The 20,293-nt window shown below is 38.9% G+C and overlaps 1 protein-coding gene across 3 annotated transcripts; it reads left to right on the forward strand.

Annotated features, from left to right (window-relative positions):
- Window positions 1-1,052: 1,052 nt before the first annotated feature.
- On the forward strand, window positions 1,053-20,223 carry tlcd3ba (TLC domain containing 3Ba). Of its 3 annotated transcripts, none has more exons than XM_079608733.1 (8): window positions 1,053-1,184; window positions 1,903-2,072; window positions 4,438-4,597; window positions 6,408-6,491; window positions 11,658-11,880; window positions 12,837-12,932; window positions 13,277-13,386; window positions 17,869-20,223. In XM_079608733.1, the coding sequence occupies exons 3-8, from the start codon at window positions 4,473-4,475 to the stop codon at window positions 18,107-18,109; spliced, it is 879 nt and encodes a 292-aa protein (XP_079464859.1). In that variant the 5' UTR covers window positions 1,053-1,184; window positions 1,903-2,072; window positions 4,438-4,472; the 3' UTR covers window positions 18,110-20,223. The 3 variants fall into 3 exon arrangements, with proteins under 3 accessions (XP_079464859.1, XP_079464860.1, XP_079464861.1); XM_079608734.1 differs by having other exon boundaries at window positions 1,071-1,184; window positions 1,906-2,072; window positions 17,869-20,083; XM_079608735.1 differs by lacking the exons at window positions 1,053-1,184; window positions 1,903-2,072 and adding an exon at window positions 3,079-3,236 and having other exon boundaries at window positions 17,869-20,083.
- Window positions 20,224-20,293: the final 70 nt, after the last annotated feature.

Consider the following 20,293-nt stretch of genomic DNA (forward strand, 5'->3'; position numbering starts at 1 on the left):
CCATCTTTTGAAGAGAGTCCAGTCAATCCGTCTCCGTTTTTTTTTTAAGGCAAATTTTTAAGAAGACGTCTCGTCTCCTCTAAAATTGACACACTTAACGTCCCACAATCAGCAAACTGTCTTTTTGTGAATTTTGACCACAGTTGAATTTGAGCAATTTGCTCCTCTTGCAAATTCATTCCATTTTCTAATCAATTCTTTAAGCGGCCCCTGGATTTCAATTTTCTCAGTTTTTATTTTACCACAGCAGTTCCCCGTTTTTAGTTAAGCTAGTTCTTCTTTGCAGGAAAAAAATGGCAAAAGCAGATCTATTAATATTTTCTTAGAGAGCAGTAGCAACATGCAAACAAGGAAAAGGCAAATAAGCATGTAGCCTACCTCGTTGCAAGAAAAGCAGCAATCTTATACATTAAAATTTACTGAGTATATTTCTGTAGTATCTCCAAGCCCAAATCTGAGGATATCTTGGAATTGAAATGAATAGGAATGTGATTAAATCCTAATTCCCCTATCAATATAAGGTCTGAAGTTAGGCCAGTAAGCAAATACAGAGATGTTTGGTGTTATCATATAAAAAACAAAAGAAGATATTTTGAAGAATGTTTTTGACCAAATCTTTTTATTTTTTGTCCATCTATGGAAGTCAATCGGTGCCGTCAACTATCTGGTTCTTCAAACTATATATTTTTAGTGTTCAACAGAAGAAAGACACTCATACAGGTTTGGATCAACTTGAGGGTAAATAATGACATTTTCATTTTTGTGTGAATCCCTATAAACTCATAGGCAACTATTCATATCACCCCCGTTTTATAAAAATCGATAAACAAACTTACACTCTGTCCGCGTGTACTGGGCAAATAATATTTTTTTATGTGAGCAAAATATTGACAATTCTGTATTTCGGACTGCTGAAACAATGAAAATCTGACCATAAATAGTTAATGCGGTCGTGCACTATCAGGTCACTTTGTTTTTACTGGCCATTGGTCAGATTTACTGTCAATCAAACCTTAAACCAATAAATGAAGGGAAAATCTGTAGCGTTCGTCTCGTTTAGCCAATCAGCGGTTAGTTACTAAGAGTCGCGGTGCAGATTTAAAAGTAAAATTAATCTCTTGTCAACACATTTAGGACTGGGGCCAGCCGAAAAGACGTGATTTCTGAACCGGGAGCGATGCACAGTAAGTTAAACCGACTTTTTTCCGTGTTCGTGTAATATGTACTGACTTCTCCGGTGGTATTAGTTAAAGGTTGTGTAAAAAGACACCGGAGACCAGGGCTGTAATTATCCACTCAGCGAGGCTCGTCTGAGTCATGTTAGCCCAGCGCTAGCATGAAAGCTAGCGTGGCTCTTCCTCTACTTTACATACAAGGGAATTAGAATAACGCCATTATTTAGATAACCTTCGGCATTTGGTTCAGAATTTGCACATGTTTTGTAGTCAAATATGAGCCATTCCACCCTCCCTACCTTCCCCGGTGCACACTTGTTTTGTCTAATCCTAGTGAGGTGGTCAGAGAGAGAGAGAGAGAGAACCGGGGACCAAAGTGGTTGCCTGGAGACGTGCTTTTCTCTCATCCATCTGGCGCAGGTATCCGCTCTCTGCCACGGATAGCTTACATTTTCATTTAAATTAATAATTTGCAAGGCTAATGTTTGAGTGTGGTCATGTCTGACCACTGCAGCTTTTGATGTGCTGACTCCGCTTGAGTTAAGAGCTTTGTGAAGACCAGATTGACGCGGATCTGCTCTCGTATATGTAGGGATGCACTCGCCTCCTGGACAGACGGATGAGGGCAGACAGCTCAGACAAACTTTGCATCAATTCCGTTCGTCCTTAAACACTATTATTGTGTCTTTCTCATCATTGTTATATATTAACACGTGTATTTTCCCAGCAGGTGCTGTTAAACTAAAACTGTGAAACTTTCTGCGATCAAGAGCTTTGGATACATTCGACAACACCATGTCGACCGTCTCACAGATGCCTCATGGACCTTGTGATCCGGTTTCTGCAAGACTGTGACAGGATTGTCCTGCCCCATAACTGACGCTGCTCAACCTTAAAGTAATCTTCTATCTTTTTTCTTTTTTGGTCTGCTTCTCTTGCTCTTGTCCAATACGTTCCTGTCCTCCTGCTGCTTTTCTACAGCATCACTTATGAATGTTTTAACTCATTCAGACTCCATGTACATTCTAACTTGTATTACTTTTCTCTGTTGGTTTTATGCATAATACTGCTTGATATGGTTACGGTAATAATTCCTACAAATTTTGTGTCATCTTGACCAAAAAGACCATGCCTAACCACAGTTGTAGAATTAATAATTTGCTCTGACCATATGCCTGCAACAGCAATAGATATCTGACCAATGCACGTAATGACATGTTGTCTCTAAGGTGATTTGACAAAGCTGTGGGTGATGTGGCATAGTAATATAAGAAAATACCTGAGCTGGTCATTGAAAGGTTGCAGGTTTGAGCCTCACAGAGAAATAATTCATAGGCAATTCATAGGGGTACATAGGCTACTTGTTCCACCAATAACATTATATGAGGTGTTTCTTTGTTTAAGCTTGTTATGTGTTGTTATATTTTGAACTGGTATTCTTCCGACAATGAAATTCAAAATTAATACATTCATTTCTTTTTTTTTTAGTAGTTGTAATTATGCATAATTTACTGTTATTACTATAGTAATTACATATAACGCTTAACAAAACACTAAAACAAAGTATTTATATATGTGTATATATACAAAATCAGTAGCATATAATATTATTTAATACATTGAAATATATATATATATATTAAAAAAATTATGTCAGAAATATATATTTTTTAAAGTCATAAATAATCTTGTAATTGATTATTATAATGTATGGCTAATTTAGTGTATACATAAGACATGCTGGTGTTGTTTTAGTCTCTGGGTCTGAATTGGTTACAGCAAAAGAGTTGCATGGCACTGATTGAACACTGTTGTACAATAATCATATCGTATCTGAGGCTCTGGGGGCACATCCCCGTCTTAGCAATCTTTTTTTTTTTTTTTTCATCAACCATGTGGGGAGGAAAATGATTCATTACTGGCTGCCGTAAGCACGCACACAGCCAGTGGGCCTGTCGGCTACAACCTGTTAGCTAGAGGTCTCGACGAGACTCCCCCTGCCTCGTGTCCTGCTGGCGATGACACAATAGGATGGATGCTGCTAGCCTGCTAGCTCAGAAGGTAGCATTGTGAATCTGCGAGCTGCTCGTGCTGCTTTGCTGTTGTTTACATGAATGGAGAAAATCAGAGCGTGACCCAGATGATGTAGGGAACGGCGGAGGGTTTTATAATACAGTTTTTTTAAAATGCAAAAGCATCATGTGTTGCGGGGTTATGTGTTTTCATTAGAATTTGTGCGTGCTGTTCACTCTCTTGAATTATTTGCGTGTTGCATGAACAGATTGGTTAGTACAAGCTTTAGAATAATAAACTAAGACACATTCGCTGTCATGTCTGTAACGCACTTCTTAATTTGGCTGCTATATATTTTGATTTCTGTGAGGTCTTTTTAGATTTTGTGATTTGCAGACATGCACCCACAGTCCCAATGTAGCAATAACAGGAATAATACACTCCCTTTCTCCCACAAGGTTTCCCTCACTGTACCACAGAATTACGACCTCCACCCTCCCACATACCCTTTTTCTTTCTTCCTGGCCTCCCCTCGTCTCGCTCCCCTCCCTCTCCCTGCAGTAATCTTTTTAAATCTCTGGCCTGCTAATCCTTTCCACGCCTATTTTAGTACGGACACCCCCACCATCCCAGCTTCTTCTGCTTCAATATATATATGGCAGTCGTCCGGAATAATTTAAGGACTCCTTACAATGCAATAATGAGACTAGTGAAGGGATGCAGTTGCATTGGAATTCTCCTGAAGATATCTGGGGAATCTATCCGTGTCGTGCCATTGCAATGTATACCTTTTGTAGTCTGGACATGACTGTTGAGTTTAGTGGTAGTTAAAGTTAATGTTTGTGTAATTGGCACAGTACATTTTATGTACGTTGCATTTACGAAGGTATTTGTGTTTTGTTGTTTTGACTTCTAAGTTCTAACGTGGATTTGTGTGGTCTAATTTTCCTTCTTTACTCTCCCCATTTGTTTCATCCTTCTGTCTTTGCCTTGCCCTTCTCATTCCTTTCTTTCAGTGAACAGATTTTTGGTGAGAATCAAGTTATAATGCTGAGTTTGAACTCGTATGCTAATCTTCGAAATGATGAAGCAAAATGTCTGTCACTAACTAAACAGACATAAAAAAAAAAACTTTTTTTCACAAGTTTCAAGGTTGTTCTTATGTACATTCTGTTATATAAATAAATATGGATATTTTATGATGCTTATTAAAATCCCCCCTAAAATATGTGATTTTTATCCTCTATAGACAGACAGTGACGTTGAGCAACATTTCCCGAGATTATGCTGAGCATCCTTGCAGCTGGCTCCATATTCTTCCCCGGCCTTTTCCTGCTGTCTAAGCGAATCCTGAAACATGGTCCTGGCCTCAAATGGAGCGAGAAGGATGCTGTCATTGTCTCGTCCAGGTAAAAAAGCGGAAGAGAAAATGAGATGTGTTGAGAGGTCCTGTCAGGCTCAAACTACCTGCTTTCATTTACCTGTGGTTCTTCTCAGAATATGTATGCCAGTAAATAACATATTATATCCTCTTTTTGTTTATAAACATGAAAGTCATGGCATTGGCTTCATAATTGTATTTTTTTTGTGTGTGGTTATTAAGATTCAGTAAAAAAATTATAAATTGATAAAGGATAAATATCTGCATCAGTGAATGTGACTAATGAATGAGATTTATATACACTTACCGGCCTCTTTATTGGGTACACCTGTTTAACTTCTTGTTAATGGAAATATCAAATCAGCCGATCACATGGCAGCAACTCAATGCATTTAACCATGTAGACATGGCCAAGAAGACAATCTGCTGATGTACAAATTGAGCATCAGAATGGGGAAGAACAGTGATTTTTAGTGATTTTGACCATGGCATGGTTGTTGGTTCAGGCTGGTCTGAGTATTTCAGAAACTGCTGATCTACTGGTATTTTCACACAAAACCATCTCTAGGATTTACAGAGAACGGTCTGAAAAAGAGAACATTTCCAGTGAATGGTAGTTCTGTGGGTGAAAATGCCTTGTTGATGCCAGAGGAGAATGGCCTGACTAGTTCTAGCTGATAGAAACTTAAGGCAACAATAACTCAAATAACCACTTGTTACAACCGAGGTCTACAGAAAAGCATCTCTGAACGCACAACCGTCAAACCTTGAAGCAGAAGGGTTACAGCAGCAGAAGATCACACCGGGTGCCACTCCTGTCAGCTAAGAACAGGAAACTAAGGCTACAATTCACATAAGTTCACCAAAATGTAACAATAGAAGATTGGAAAAATGTTGCCTTGTTTGATGAGTCTCAATTTCTGCTGCAACAGTACATATAATAAACAAGTAATAAGATCCTGGTTGATGAGTGATGATCTTCCAGCATTGTTTCACCAAGCAGCATGTTATGTCACTCTGAGATCTACGCACATTGTGTGTGTGTTTGTTTTTTGTAAATGGCTTCCACAGTCACCAGATCTCAATCTAATAGAGCACCTTTGGGACGTAGTGGAATGAGAGATTCACATCATGGATGTGCAGCCGACGAATCAGCAGTCGGCTGATTCCCGCTGATTCCCATCCCATGATGCTATCATGTTTAAATGGACCAAAATCTCTAAGGGATGTTTCCAAAACTTTGTTGAATTCATGCCACAAACAAGTAATTCAGTTATGAAGGCAAAAGGCAGTCCATCCCGGTACTTGCAAGGTCTACCTAATAAAGGGACTGAGTATGTGTATAAAACCGCATTAATAAAATGTACACTTGCTGAGATCAACTAAATTATTTGTAGAAGTCACAAAAAATATTTGAAAACCAAAAATGGTTGGCTGAAACTAAGGGGTAGATAATTTTATATGAACCAAATATTGGTATGGTTTGCTGGTCTATCACAAAATGTGTCGCTGTAAGTATATGGCAGAGATTATTATCCTGTTTTGAAGGCCTTTTTGCAAGAAATGTGTCAGATTAAGATCTGCTGAGTAAAGACGTTGCATGTAAGGTTATGTTTGGTTGCAGTGCACTGTCTGATGCATTGATGAGCTTTTCTGCTTAGCTAGGAAAGTTACTGTGCACTATGCTGCTTAAATGACCCTTCCCCTTACTTGTGTCATCAGAATCTGTTATTAATGGTTTCCAATATCTCTGATCTAAGGATGTTTGCAGTCTGTTTTGCTCTCTGTTTTGGCTTTCTTTCATGCATGTGACTTTTTTTTTTCTCACTCTTTCTCAGGCTGGTGTCCTCCGTTCAAGCCATTATGGCGTCCTCTGCCGGATACATCATCGCCTGTTCTTGTAAAGACATCATCGAGGACCAGTGAGTATCAGCTGAAGATGTGCATTGTAGCTAGATATATAAAAGAGAAAATATTTGTTTGGTAATTCCGGTTGATTTTGTAAGTAGGAGGACTGTTTTACTACACACAACACTGCTTTACTTTAGTGTTTGTTTGTTTTCCCATGTGCATGTGTCTCTCTCGTCTTATTTAATTTGTGTTTTATTTGTGTATACAGCTGAGAATTCTCTCGTTTCTATGGAATTGTTCCCAGACGTGTAGGAGTGCAAAAGTATTCCCTTCACTCTGAGTGTTTCTAAGAATGTGCTATTCCTCCAATGCACACCTTATGTCAGAATAATCTAATTAGGCTCTTAACCTAATTAGTTTCTATCTGTAAATCCACTGTGTCACACCAAGCCAGGGGAAAGGGAGCAAGAGAGAGTAGATGGGCAAAATACTTTTTTAATGACGGCTTTAGTCAGCGGTTTCAGTTGATGATTTAAAGCTGCATTTTAACACTGGGAAACCCATGCGATGTGTTCACGCTGATGGTTTGTCGAAAACGGTTTGCTCTAATTTGGTTTTCCTCCCCTAATCGAATTATTTTGAACTGTTTATCTGTTTATTTTGTGCCTTAACCCGAAGGCCCACAAGTTAATTAAGAATGGCAGCTCAAATGGGTCAGAGCAATCATGTTTTATAAATGATTTAAGCCAGGTAAACTCAATTACTCGGGGTTTGTGTTGTAAATGCAACATCATGGGAGCAGGAAGCCTGGGAATTAGACTAATGCTGTGTCCCAATTACTTATACTACGCCCTAAAAGTATGTTCTCTTTTTGTGGAGAAAAAGAACACACTTTTGAGTGTGTAGCAGGAGAGTAGACCAGCTTTGAGACATACTATCATGTCATAAAATTGCATCTTTAACAGACGCTTTGTCGCATAGTTACGCTGTCAATCATCTTGTCACAGTTAACGTCCTCCACATTTCATTTCATTTCCTGCTGTATCAGAGAGATAAGAAGTAGCATGTTGATCTTCCAGATGAGGGTCTTTCATAAGTAGAACTCTCCTCATATTTTTGCATAATGATGGCTTTAAACGTGAATGGCCAAATGGATCTTTATAAAAGTTCACATTGTTTTTGCAGATGAAATATAATACAGATAACATTACATAAATGTTTTTTTAATCAGGTTAAATATTGATTATCAGTCACTCAAACCCCTTTATCTAAACCTCTCTACTTAACCGCAGGTTGCGCATATCTACCATGTTTTTAGTTTTTTCAACACTTTTTATTCGTGTTTGTAGCTCTCAACCAATGGTTTGTGGGCAATATTAGCCATTAGAGTGTGCACGCATCCACACTTCAAATCTACTTGACATATTATGACAATATTGTGAAATATAATTACAGTGTTTTCTATTTTGATATATTTTAAGATTTGATGAGCAGCTGCATTTTTATCAAGTCAAGTTACTGTTATTTATATAGCGCTTTATACAACACAGTTTGTTTCAAAGCAGCTTCACAGTGATAACAGAACAATTATTCAATGATGCAAACGGTTCATTTCGGCTGTACAGCAGCTCTAAAAGAAAATAGTGTCATTGTTCAGCTGAAGTCAGTTCAGTGTTGATACAGTTCCATTGGAAAGATCATCAATTATTAAATTAGTTAATTTAATCTAAAAAGCAGTTCTGCAGAAAAACGGTGATGTCGACGTCCATCTCAGTTCACTTCTCATTCTATAGTGTCGGTGCTGTCAAATCAATAAAATTGTTGAATATGAAGTGTCCCCAACTACGCAAGCTAGAGGCAACAGTGGCAAGGAACCCAAACTCCATCAGGTGGCAGAATGGAGGGAAAATAAACTTGGGAGAAACCAGGCTCAGTCGGGGGTCCAGTTCTCTTCACAGTGTGATTATGATTCAGTCAGAAATCAAATTGTTGATCGGTAGCATTCAAATATTTAATTCAGTTCCTTTTGTTTGAAGATTGCATTCATCACTCCGAGACCAAGCTGATCATAGGTCTTTGCAGAGGACTTGTCTGGTTCTTGTGGTTTTTGCTAAATCTGTGCTGACGGCTATCATGCTGAAGAGGCCTTCACAGGGGATTGTCTCGTTGACAGGAACTCTGCTGACATTCAGGGCTGCGTTGTGGTCGTGTCTAGGTGCAGGTCCACCATCTGATCTGGATACGGACCGGATATGGCTGTGTATGGTAGCCTCGGGATAAACAGAGTCTAATCATTTTTTTTAAAAACTGCCATTTTCCAGTACATCGGGTGTTATTGGAGTTGTTCCCAGTTCCGGTTGACCTAATTTATGCAGCCTAACAATCCTTTAATGGATGTGAATTATAGAAATATAAATGATAATGTGTTGTGTATGCCAGGTTAAAACTGTTCGGGTGCTAAATAGGAAAAGCATCTACCGCCTGCTGGTGATTTTGATATTCTAGGCGTTATCAACTGGACTGAATTTTGAGATCATAATAGACGTCATGGATTATAATGTGTTAGTTTAGCTCCTCAGTACGTGAGAGAGCTCTTGTTTAGTGCTTAGTAAGTAATTTGCAAGATTTTAAAATGTATGCAATATTTAATAGGGGGCCATTGCAGTGTAGTGTTGAGGGAACCGGAGCTAATATGGTCATACATCCTGGTTTTAGTAAGAACTCTAGCTGCTGCATTTTGGACCAGCTGGAGTTTATTAAGCGTGCAGGGCATCCACCTAGTAGAGCATTACAATAACCTAGCCCTGAAGTTATGAACTAACTTTTCTGCATTTCTAATTGAGAATATTTTCTCAATTAGAGTCTTTATTTAAATATATTTTTTAAAATGGACAAATGCGGTTTTGCAGATGCTAGAAATGTGACTTTCAAATGAAAGATTGTCCAGCCATCAAGTGTTAGACAGTATTCTATGTTGTTGCGTGTGGAGGTGTGGCAAGCAGGACAGGGGCCGAGAGCCATGGGCCCTGAATAATGCAGTACTTGTATGTACAGCTGGCTGAGAACTGGTGTGAGTGACACTTGGCATTGCTCGAGGATCGGGCGAGAGCGCGTCTGCAAACATTGTCAAGTTTGACGAGTGTGACGAAAGGCTGTAAGGAATGTGTGTGCGGAAAGCCCTTATATGGAGATGGTTTGGGCGTGTTTTATGCAAATGACTAACCTTGTGCAAGAACAAAGGTTCAACAAGGAAAAACCTCAAATTCAAGAACACATTTATGTGTGTACGAACGTGTGAATTGGGAGATTTTTTTTGAGAAGTTCTCCTGTGCATACAAATACAAAATAATCCATGCAATTATTAATGAATGATACCCATTGAGTACATCATTCAGCATAATTTCTCAAGTCTTAAGTGTCGCATGATCCTTCTGAAAAAATTCTAATATGCAGATTTGGTGCTCAAGAAACATTTCTTATTAATGTTAATAACAGTCAACATGTGAAGTGGATCAAATAAGTTAATCAAAGTTGTCCTAAGACAAGAATGGGTATTGTTCGAAAGGAATGGATAACTTTGATGAAAGGTTTTAATCCACTTCATATGTCGACTACTGTATTTTTGTGGATTCTTTGATAAATAGAAAGCTCAAAAGAACAACAGAATTAGACATACAGTACATTTATCCTCACAATTTTGCATAAAATTTTACTCAGGACAATTGTTTACTCTTGTGTCTGCATTTATCTTGGGAAGACAGAAAATAGTTTTACTGCCTCTACAATCTGACTGATGCTTAATTTGCTAGTCAAATTTTATGGGAACACTTCACCCCAAAATGAAAATGTCTCATTTTGTTGTTTTAAAGCTGTGTGAATGTTTCTCTTACATGCAACACAAAAGAAGAAATTTACCAGAATCCTAGCGGAGCTCTTTTTATGTACGGTGTTGTATTTTCAAGCCCAACTTACCTGCCTGTAACCTCCAGGTGCAGTACTGAGCACCTTGCACATGTTCATAGAAATATCTGGGAACTAGTCATGGAAAGTTAGGCTAATTTATTCTGTACAGGTTTGAAATATTTATTTGGCCATTCTTCCCAAAGGACGACTGGAAAAAAAGTAATATCATGGAAAAGTGATGTGTGCATATATATATAATATAACATGTATGTGGATATACAAGGGGTGTTACGGTACATGTATTTGTCCCGAACCTTCACGTTTACGGTCACAGTCAGTCGATTTCAGTCAGTCACAGGCGATACACACTCCAATCCAGTAGCAATGCTGTTTGCTAACTGCCACAACAGGAAAAAGAAGAAGAAAAGACAATAAATTCCAGAACCCAAAACAAGATTGGCGAGTCGCCACTGATGAGTTCAGATGGCACGCAAGAGCTTGTTAGTAGCCTGTACGCTGAGTTTCGATTAATTTTTGTGACCCTTTACAGTATTTTAAGTTGTTTCCGCTGTTATAATGACTAAATCATTTGACATCGTGCCGATCTGTGTCGTGGAAGTCTCACTACTACAGTACAGTGATGAAATATGATTGTCCTGGAAATGGGAAGCCTCAGGTGCTTCTCTCCTCATGGAAATGTGAAGTGAGCTCTTTTTCTCCCGCTCATCTTTCCGTGATTTCTTGAAAAAGTGTAAGATTTAACTTTGTGTTTCTGCTAGTGCTGGCGAAGTCAAGCTTTCTGAATTTTAATTTTTTGTTAATTTTTTACACGCCTCTCACGCGCAAAGAAATCTAATCTCTGCACAAGTTGTATTTTTCATTATTCCATTTATTTTGTACTTTTATAACACAAGAGGTGCTTTTCAGTTTTGTAGCTGATTGTAACCAAAAATTATTTTTTTTTATTTTTTTATCAGCCCTACAAAAAAATATGCATTCTGTTCACTGCTTAGTGCCTCAACTACTTCAAGGGGGGACTAAATACCGCTAGGTGGAATAAAATAATCTAAAATAATTGGAATCAAAATAAATGAAAAGAAATAGAAAAGAAAATAGCATTGGGGGATTTGTTGCCTTTTGCTTTTGTAAAGAACTTATATCAAACAATGACCCCACCACAGAGGTACGTACTTAACCGTGACTTCTGTGTACCGTTACACCCCTTGTATGTATATAACTGATGGTTGCCACAAAGTAACCCTAAAGCACATATGGGTGTTTCTCTCTCTTGTTCCTTCATCCTGTATCTCTTTCTCTCTGCTCCCTCTGTCCAGGCATTGGCTTACCAGCAGCTATATCCTTTTTGCGGTCCCCTACTTCATCTATGACATCTATGCCATGTTCTTGTGCCACTGGTACAAGCTTCAGGTCAAAGATCACGAGGAGGATAGCGAGGCCAAACCGATGAGGTCAGCCATCAGCGGCTATCTGCGCAGAGAGTTCCTTATGGTCTTGCACCATGTCGTCATGGTTACTGTCTGTTTCCCTGTCTCTGTGGTGAGTGGAATGAGGGTCGTGTGTCATTGACATTGTTTTTTCATAAACATTTAAAGTACATCTTTTTTGGAATATGATTATGGAGGTCCATCAGAGCCATATGTTTGGAGTGTAGTAACAGGCTTCATGGCTGTTTGAAGAGTGATTTGATGGGGTCATGCTATGTGGGTGGCTTGAAGTGTGGCTGAGTCTAACTTGTCCTGAATGGGCATGTGTACTTTCACCCTGTGATTATGCTCTCCATCACTCTCCATCTGTATCCATGGAGACTATTGCTGTCGGCAGCAGCGCAGCAGCCCGCACCCTGGCATTAGCTGTGCTTAAATGGCAATAAGTGTTGTGGACTGATAAGACAGGAGAACCTCTACAACACTTCCCTCTGATATAAGCACACTAAGTCTGACTATCTCTTCTTTTTCTTTCTGTTTTTTTTTTGTATCCCCTTCCCTTCTTTTCCTTTATCCTTTCTTCCTTCTCCTCCTCTTCTTCCTTCCCTTTCTCTCCTTTCCCTTTACCTTCCATTTCTGTATCCTCATCCCATTACCTTTTCCATTCTTTTCCCTTTATCTTTCTTTTCCTTTTCCATTACCTTTTCTTTTCCTGTCCTTTTTGTTTTCCTTTCTTTCCGTTTCCCACTTTCTTTTATTTGCTTTTTTCTTTTCTGTTTTCTTTCCCTTCCTTTTGAATTTTATTTTCTGTAATAATCTCCATTCCTTCCTTTCCTCTCAACTCATTTCCCTTTCCTCCTCCCCTTCCATTTCCCATTCCATTCCCTTCCATTCTTTTTTCTTTTCTTCCCTAATGTCCTTTTCTTTTCCTCTCCCTTTCCCTTCACTTTTCATTCTCCCCCTTCCCTTTCTTCCTGTCCTTTTCCCCCTCCCCTGTAATTTCCTTCCCCTTCATTTTCTCATCCTTCCCTTTCCTTTACCTATTTTCTTTTCTTTTCCTCTTTCTAGTTCTGGAGACAGGGCAAAGGGGATTATTTCCAGGGTGTGATGTTCCTGGCAGAACTCAGCACCCCGTCTGTCTGTCTGGGAAAAATACTCATCCAGGTACTAAACACAATCACTCATTCACCATCTCTTTCTGACTTTCTTTTCTTATGTCTTTCTTTATAAAGACCTAGACGAGCAGATTTTCATATTTCTTTATAGTGTATGGGTGATTTCTACCAGACATACTAATCTTACAACATCTGATTGAATGACAGTGATCTTTCACAGACGTGTTTACAACTCTCTTGTACATGTCTCCTTCACTCCTTGAGTGTTAAATGACAAGTGGGGAATATTGAATCACGGTTGTCTGGGTTCATTGCTCTACCTATTAATATTTTCTATCTGTTAAACACTCTCTCTTTCTCTACTTCCTGCTCTTCTTTGTTTCTTTGCCTCAGTACAAGCAACAGCACACTCTCCTACATAAAGTCAATGGAGCTCTTATGCTGGTCACTTTCTTCATCTGCAGAGTTGTTCTGTTCCCCTACCTCTACTACGCCTACGGCAGGTATGATCACCTTTTAACACTCTCAATCATTCAGTCTTTTACTAGGTCTTATATTTATATTCCTCATCTATTCCTTCTTTCTTTTATCCTCTCTTTCTCCACTAAGTCACAGTGCCTCTAATATTAACATGAAATCTTAAATCTGGAGGGTTTTTTTTTGGTCAGAATAAATATGCATCATAATCTGTCTCAATCCAGGATTTGCTTCGAACATGAGACATTTACACATTCCTCCTAAACGATTGTAATAACCACCAAAGATCATGTGCTGTTTAGAATTGACCGTAATACCAGGACAATCATTATCAATCTGGATGACATGTTCTAGTTTTAAAATTGCAGCACTGATGTATTATTCATAAAACTTGAGCATCTTAGAAATAGTTACATTTATGAGTGCGGTCTTTACTGGCAAACAAACGGCTAAGAAGTTGAATTTGCTTGCAGCAGGGCTTCCATGGAAAACCTAGAAATATAAGATAATTATTTTAAATGTAATTTCTAGGGATGCACGATATATCGGCCACCATATCGGTATCAACCGATATGTGACCCTGGACCAAAAACCAGTCACATGGGTAAATTTTTTGAAATTGAGATTTATACATCATCTGAATTAATAAACTTTAGATTGATGTATGGTTTGTTAGGATAGGACAATATTTGGCCAAGATACAACTTATTTGAAAATCTGTAATCTGAGAATGCATGAAAACCGCCATTAAAGTTGTCCATTTATGTTTTCGATTGTGCTGCATTTAAGTGTGACATGTGCAGCGCAAGTCTGTCATATAGGCTACATAAAATGAGAACATAATTGTGTGCTTGGCAGATGGATTTAATGGTAAGACTTTTGTTTTTATAATCAGGCTCTCAAAAATGATATAAAATTTGGATTTATAGTTATCGGCCAATATATCGGTTATCGGCTTTCAAATATAGAGAATTATCGGTTATCGGCATCAGCCAAAATTTTCATATCGGTGCATCCCTAGTAATTTCCAAAAGTATGAACAAAGCATGGAAATTATCTTGGTAAGAAATCGTTTTTGCATATCATTTTTGCATATCAAACGACGAGTCGAAAAAGTAGTTTTTGAGGTTTCCGACAAGTCTGAAAAGTCATCCAGTTTCTTTGATCAAAACATCAAGTTCAGATTCTGTATAGTTTGATGTTAGTTACTTGCAATATCCCAAACACAGTGTATATAGTGTAAATACCAGGCTGATTCACTCATATTACTACAAATACAAAGTGCAATGCACAATAAGTCCCGCCGCTGGAATAAAAGAGCCATTTGCATCACTGCAGCTGCCGTTGGAAACTCCAGTTCCCACTGGAACAGTCAGTGCCTGAGATGCATGCTTGGGACTGCACATGCGGAATGGCTGGACCAACCTGAAATATGCACTTCTTTTTCAGATTTCGGTATTTCCCCATTCAAGTAGAGTTGGTCTTTCATGCCTGAAATTTAGTGGTACCGGTACTTGAAAGTTTGTGAACCCTGTTCAGGACAAAAAAGGGACTAAAGAGCAACCACCACAAAACAAAACAAAAACAGTCGTATATCATCCAGGTAACGACACACAGTATTAAGAATCAAAGGTACATATAGATGAAACTCGGAAAATTTGAATATGGTGCAAAAGTTCATTTATTTTAGTAATTCAACTTAAAAGGTGAAATTAATATCAACATGCAAAGTGCAAATATTTCAAGCCTTTATTTGTTATCATTTTGATGATTATGGCTTACAGCTTATGAAAACCCCAAATTTGAATATTGTGAAAAGGTTTTCGTAGTACACCATAATCATCAAAATTATAACAAATAAAGGCTTGAATTATCTCACTTTGCATGTAATGAGTCTATATAATATATTAGTTTCACCTTTTAAGTTGAATTACTGAAATACATTAATTTTAGCTCCATATTAAAAAATTTCGAGTTTCACTCATAAACATTTGAACGGGGTAATTTTTAAAGTTCAGCTATTTTTTTCTATAAATTCCAGCTATTCAGCTATTCTTGTGGACTACAGGTCCTTCTCAAAAAATTAGCATATTGTGATAAAGTTCATTATTTTCTGTAATGTACTGATAAACATTAGACTTTCATATATTTTAGATTCATTACACACAACTGAAGTAGTTCAAGCCTTTTATTGTTTTAATATTGATGATTTTGGCAAAAAAGTAAAGAAAAACCAAAAATCCAAAAAATTAGCATATTTCATCCGACCAATAAAAGAAAAGTGTTTTTCATACAAAAAAATGTCAACCTTCAAATAATCATGTTCAGTTATGCACTCAATACTTGGTCGGGAATCCTTTTGCAGAAATGACTGCTTCAATGCGGCGTGGCATGGAGGCAACCAGCCTGTGGCACTGCTGAGGTGTTATGGAGGCCCAGGATGCTTCGATAGCGGCCTTAAGCTCATCCAGAGTGTTGGGTCTTGCGTCTCTCAACTTTCTCTTCATAATATCCCACAGATTCTCTATGGGGTTCAGGTCAGGAGAGTTGGCAGGCCAATTGAGCACAGTAATACCATGGTCAGTAAACCATTTACCAGTGCTTTTGGCACTGTGAGCAGGTGCCAGGTTGTGCTGAAAAATGAAATCTTCATCTCCATAAAGCTTTTCAGCAGATAGAAGCATGAAGTGCTCCAAAATCTCCTGATAGCTAGCTGCATTGACCCTGCCCTTGATAAAACACAGTGGACCAACACCAGCAGCTGACATGGCACCCCAGACCATCACTGACTGTGGGTACTTGACACTGGACTTCAGGCATTTTGGCATTTCCTTCTCCCCAGTCTTCCTCCAGACTCTGGCACCTTGATGTCCGAATGACATGCAAAATTTGCTTTCATCCGAAAAAAGTACTTTGGACCACTGAGCAACAGTCCAGTGCTGCTTCTCTGTAGCCCAGGTCAGGTGCTTCTGCCGCTGTTTCTGGTTCAAAAGTAGCTTGACCTGGGGAATGCGGCACCTGTAGCCCATTTCCTGCACACGCCTGTGCACGGTGGCTCTGGATGTTTCTACTCCAGACTCAGTCCACTGCTTCCGCAGGTCCCCCAAGGTCTGGAATCGGTCCTTCTCCACAATCTTCCTCAGGGTCCGGTCACCTCTTCTCGTTGTGCAGCGTTTTTTGCCACACTTTTTCCTTCCCACAGACTTTCCACTGAGGTGCCTTGATACAGCACTCTGGGAACAGCCTATTCGTTCAGAAATTTCTCTGTGTCTTACCCTCAACTCAACTCAACTTTATTTATAGAGCACTTTCAACACCACAAGTGGAACCAAAGTGCTGTACAGAAAATATAAAAGAGATAAATAAAAACAATGCAAACATACACAGTTTACAAAGCATTTTCATATGCTTGAGAAAACAAATATGTTTTAAGCGCACTCTGAAAAACACCCAAAGAAGGAGAAGATTTTACAGAAAGAGGAAGGTCATTCCAGAGCCTAGGAGCTGCAACAGAGAAAGCTCGATCACCTTTACATTTCAAACGAGATCGTGGAACCACGAGGAGCAATTGATCATTGCCCTCTTGCTTGAGGGTGTCAATGATGGCCTTCTGGACAGCAGTCAGGTCGGCAGTCTTACCCCTGATTGCGGTTTTGAGTAATGAACCAGGCTGGGAGTTTTTAAAAGCCTCAGGAATCTTTTGCAGGTGTTTAGAGTTAATTAGTTGATTCAGATGATTAGGTTAATAGCTCGTTTAGAGAACCTTTTCATGATATGCAAATTTTTTGAGATTTAGGAATTGGAATTTTGGGTTTTCATGAGCTGTATGCCAAAATCTTCAGTATTAAAACAATAAAAGACCTGAAATATTTCAGTTGGTGTGCAATGAATCTAAAATATAAGAAAGTTTAATTTTTAGCATTACATTATGGACAATAATGAACTTTATCACAATATGATAATTTTTTGAGAAGGACCTGTATATGTGAACACATTTTCTGTAAAATATATTTTTCAGGACAGTTCTAAATAAAAAATAACATGCATTTTGGATGACCCTCACTTATTTTGTTAAAATTATTCACATTTCCACAGATTCTTTAAGGGGTTCACAAACTTTTAAGCACCACTGTAGCTGCCCGGGGACATTGCAATATGGCTGCCGACACAGAGTGATCAAACATGAATTGATTGAATATACATATAATTCCTTATACTGTGTCTGCACCAGACGTGAGCGGCACTGCGCGACAAAAGCAGAAAGAATCACTATGAAAACCCATCATTGATGCGGTCTACACTGGATGTGGCGCAACACGACAAGTTCCCGACATTAATGGATGCCATGCTCTATTTCTAACGTCCTTCAAGCACGTACGCTACTTCTGACACAAAGAACTAATGGATTTGCAACAGTCGCTTTTTTGTGTCCAGTGTAGACCAAATATGTCTGTGTTATTCACTGTATGCTGACTATATGCTTATTTTTGTTTGTGCTCATATCATAGGTACGCATCCATCCCCTTCTACATGGTGCCGCTGTCTGTGCCCTGGCAGTATAACGCAGGTGCAGCTTTGCTCATGGCCCCGCAGGTTTACTGGTTTTCCCTCATCTGCAGAGGTGCCTTTCGCCTCTTCACCAGAGCCTCACGGCACAAAGCGGCTGTTAGCAGCACTGACTCTGAGCCGAAAACCTCACTCCTGCCCTCTGCCAATGGATACAGCCCAAGAGAGGCTGACTCGCACTGAGAGAGGGGTAGAAATAGAGATGTAGTTGCAGGGTTGTTAGGTTTAGGCCAAATAGGAAACAGAAGGCCGATTGACTGAGTTCAATGGGAGGATCAGCGTTGGTCAGCAGGCAAAGAAACTGAAGCTGTGTAACCTCTATATTCACCACAATCCTCTCTTTGAGAAGAAAAATATTTTTTTCTATAACATGCTCTGTGTCGGAGCATTAGGTTGGGGAAATGTAATCTGCTGCTTTGCAGGGTTAGTGCATCATTTGTAAATTACCATGGTCATAAGCTTCTGAAAAAGGGACTGATGTGGACGAAGCAGCAACAGTATTTAAAATGAGTGATGGATGGAAGGATTGAAAGAGACCTCCCGTTCTCCTCACTTGAGTACCTCTGTCTCTTTGTTTGTTACATTTGCATAGAGGATACAAAAAAGGAAACTGAGATTTCTGTCAATTTGTACATACAGTTTTATAATTTACGTTGAATTCCAAATAGATTTAGAATTTATTTTAGATTTTTGTTGAATCTGTTCATTATTTATTTAGTTCTATTCCTCATTAAGAGCGGATGAGTTTAAAGCAAAGCCGCTCACTACTAAAAGACTGAAAACCGAAGTTTTTCGATTCTAAACAACCCCTCAGATGCAGCATAGCCCACTGCCAGTTATCCATCTCTCTGTTTTCCCCTTTCCTCATTACAGCTGAAAACAAGATGGCAGTGGCTGCATCCAGTTAGTTAGTGGATCAGCAGTTATAAAGAAGAAGGGGGGTCATTTAAAGGATTTGGATGAGGCTGAGCTAATGCATTAGCGTATCTCTGCTGCAGTACTCCAATCCTTTTAAGATCCAGATGTCAGACGGAGGGGGAAGGGACCGAACTGGCCATTAAAAGGCTGCACTTGAAAACCAGGCTGAAGTTGGCAAGGCACTCGGACGAACCTGAGCCAATCGATTTGGACTTTTTTTATGAGGGGTTTAGACTGCCAGCAAAATGGCCTTCGCCAACCTCTTAGTAGATCCACGCCACAATATGAAGTCTATAGTACCACTGATTGTAATCTGCACATTAAATGTGTAACAACTGTTCTTTCTCCACTCCGACAAGATGTTTATCCACTTCTCAAGCTGTGAGCCTTTTGTTTCTATCCGGAAATTTAGGAGTTCCACTGATGACATGTTGTGTCACCAATTATTAGTCCACACTTTTATGGTAAAAGTGTCATCAGTGTAACTACGTAGTAACACGACTCCCTTAGGCCTGCTTGTTTTGCGATGCTCACAAACAGGACTGCCAGTTTGATGCTAAACAGTATTATTAGGGGTGGAAGTGAGAGGATGGAACACAAGTTGGATTCAAGGAGTGAAACTTGCACTTAATTATCACAAGGAGGGGGTGTTAAACAAACATAGTCTGTGAGATACTTTAACACTTTTAAAAGCACTGCACAGATTATGGCTCTTCTTAAATTAAAGTTTTGGATTTAGTTTTGAACCACTATAATTGAAAGCGTATAGGTTAGTCATGTTCTGTTACTCATTAGAAAGGTTTTCGTTTTTCTGCTTTACAGTTAGTGTGTGTGCTCAAAGGCATCAATGTAGCCGTAGAAATTATGCTTTTAGCATGCTCTTTACACAAAATACTGCAGGATTGTTTTTCACTTGATTGCATCACATCACTAACTCAAAGGGACTGTGAAGTGCTGGGCATGAATTGGGCCGGTATTCTCAACTATAGCAAAGTATACAGGTTTAGGAACTGGTTAAAATCTTTTGAGCTAGGAATGACTGTATTTTCTGACTTTGTTTTTATGTAATTATACTTATTGTTAATTTATTCTTATTTATGTATTTATTTGGCCAAGTTTGAATGTACATATGAATACACTTCTAAATGTTCTTTTGAGTGGGCTTCTGTTCATCTAGTTTGCCTGAAGACTGTTCTGTAATTCTGGTTCTCTCAGCTGAAATATACTCTTGCTCTCTCCTGCTGTGCTGGTGCTTTGTTTGACCTCCTTTTATGATGAAACAAAGGCTCTGTGTCACCTGCTTGGTGTGTGTAATTGTGTGTGAGAGAAAGAGATCATTGCATTCGATGGTTCAATGAAAATTGCCCAAATATTGTACCAGGCCAGTGAGATACTCTTGGTTTACTTATTCCAAAATTCTCTTTAGTTATATATGGTAAATGTGCTGTA

This window comes from Phoxinus phoxinus (genome assembly GCF_949152265.1).
Source record: "Phoxinus phoxinus genome assembly, chromosome: 1".
In the NCBI taxonomy this organism is placed as follows: Eukaryota; Metazoa; Chordata; class Actinopteri; order Cypriniformes; family Leuciscidae; genus Phoxinus; species Phoxinus phoxinus.

What these genes read in the sequence shown, in the direction of transcription:
- tlcd3ba (XM_079608733.1), top strand. Translation starts at nt 4,473, where the DNA reads ATGCTGAGCATCCTTGCAGCTGGCTCCATATTCTTCCCCGGCCTTTTC. An exon ending in AAAGACATCATCGAGGACCA is followed by an intron (nt 6,492 to 11,657) that starts GTGAGTATCAGC and finishes CCCTCTGTCCAG; the next exon opens with GCATTGGCTTACCAGCAGCT. An exon ending in TGGGAAAAATACTCATCCAG is followed by an intron (nt 12,933 to 13,276) that starts GTACTAAACACA and finishes TCTTTGCCTCAG; the next exon opens with TACAAGCAACAGCACACTCT.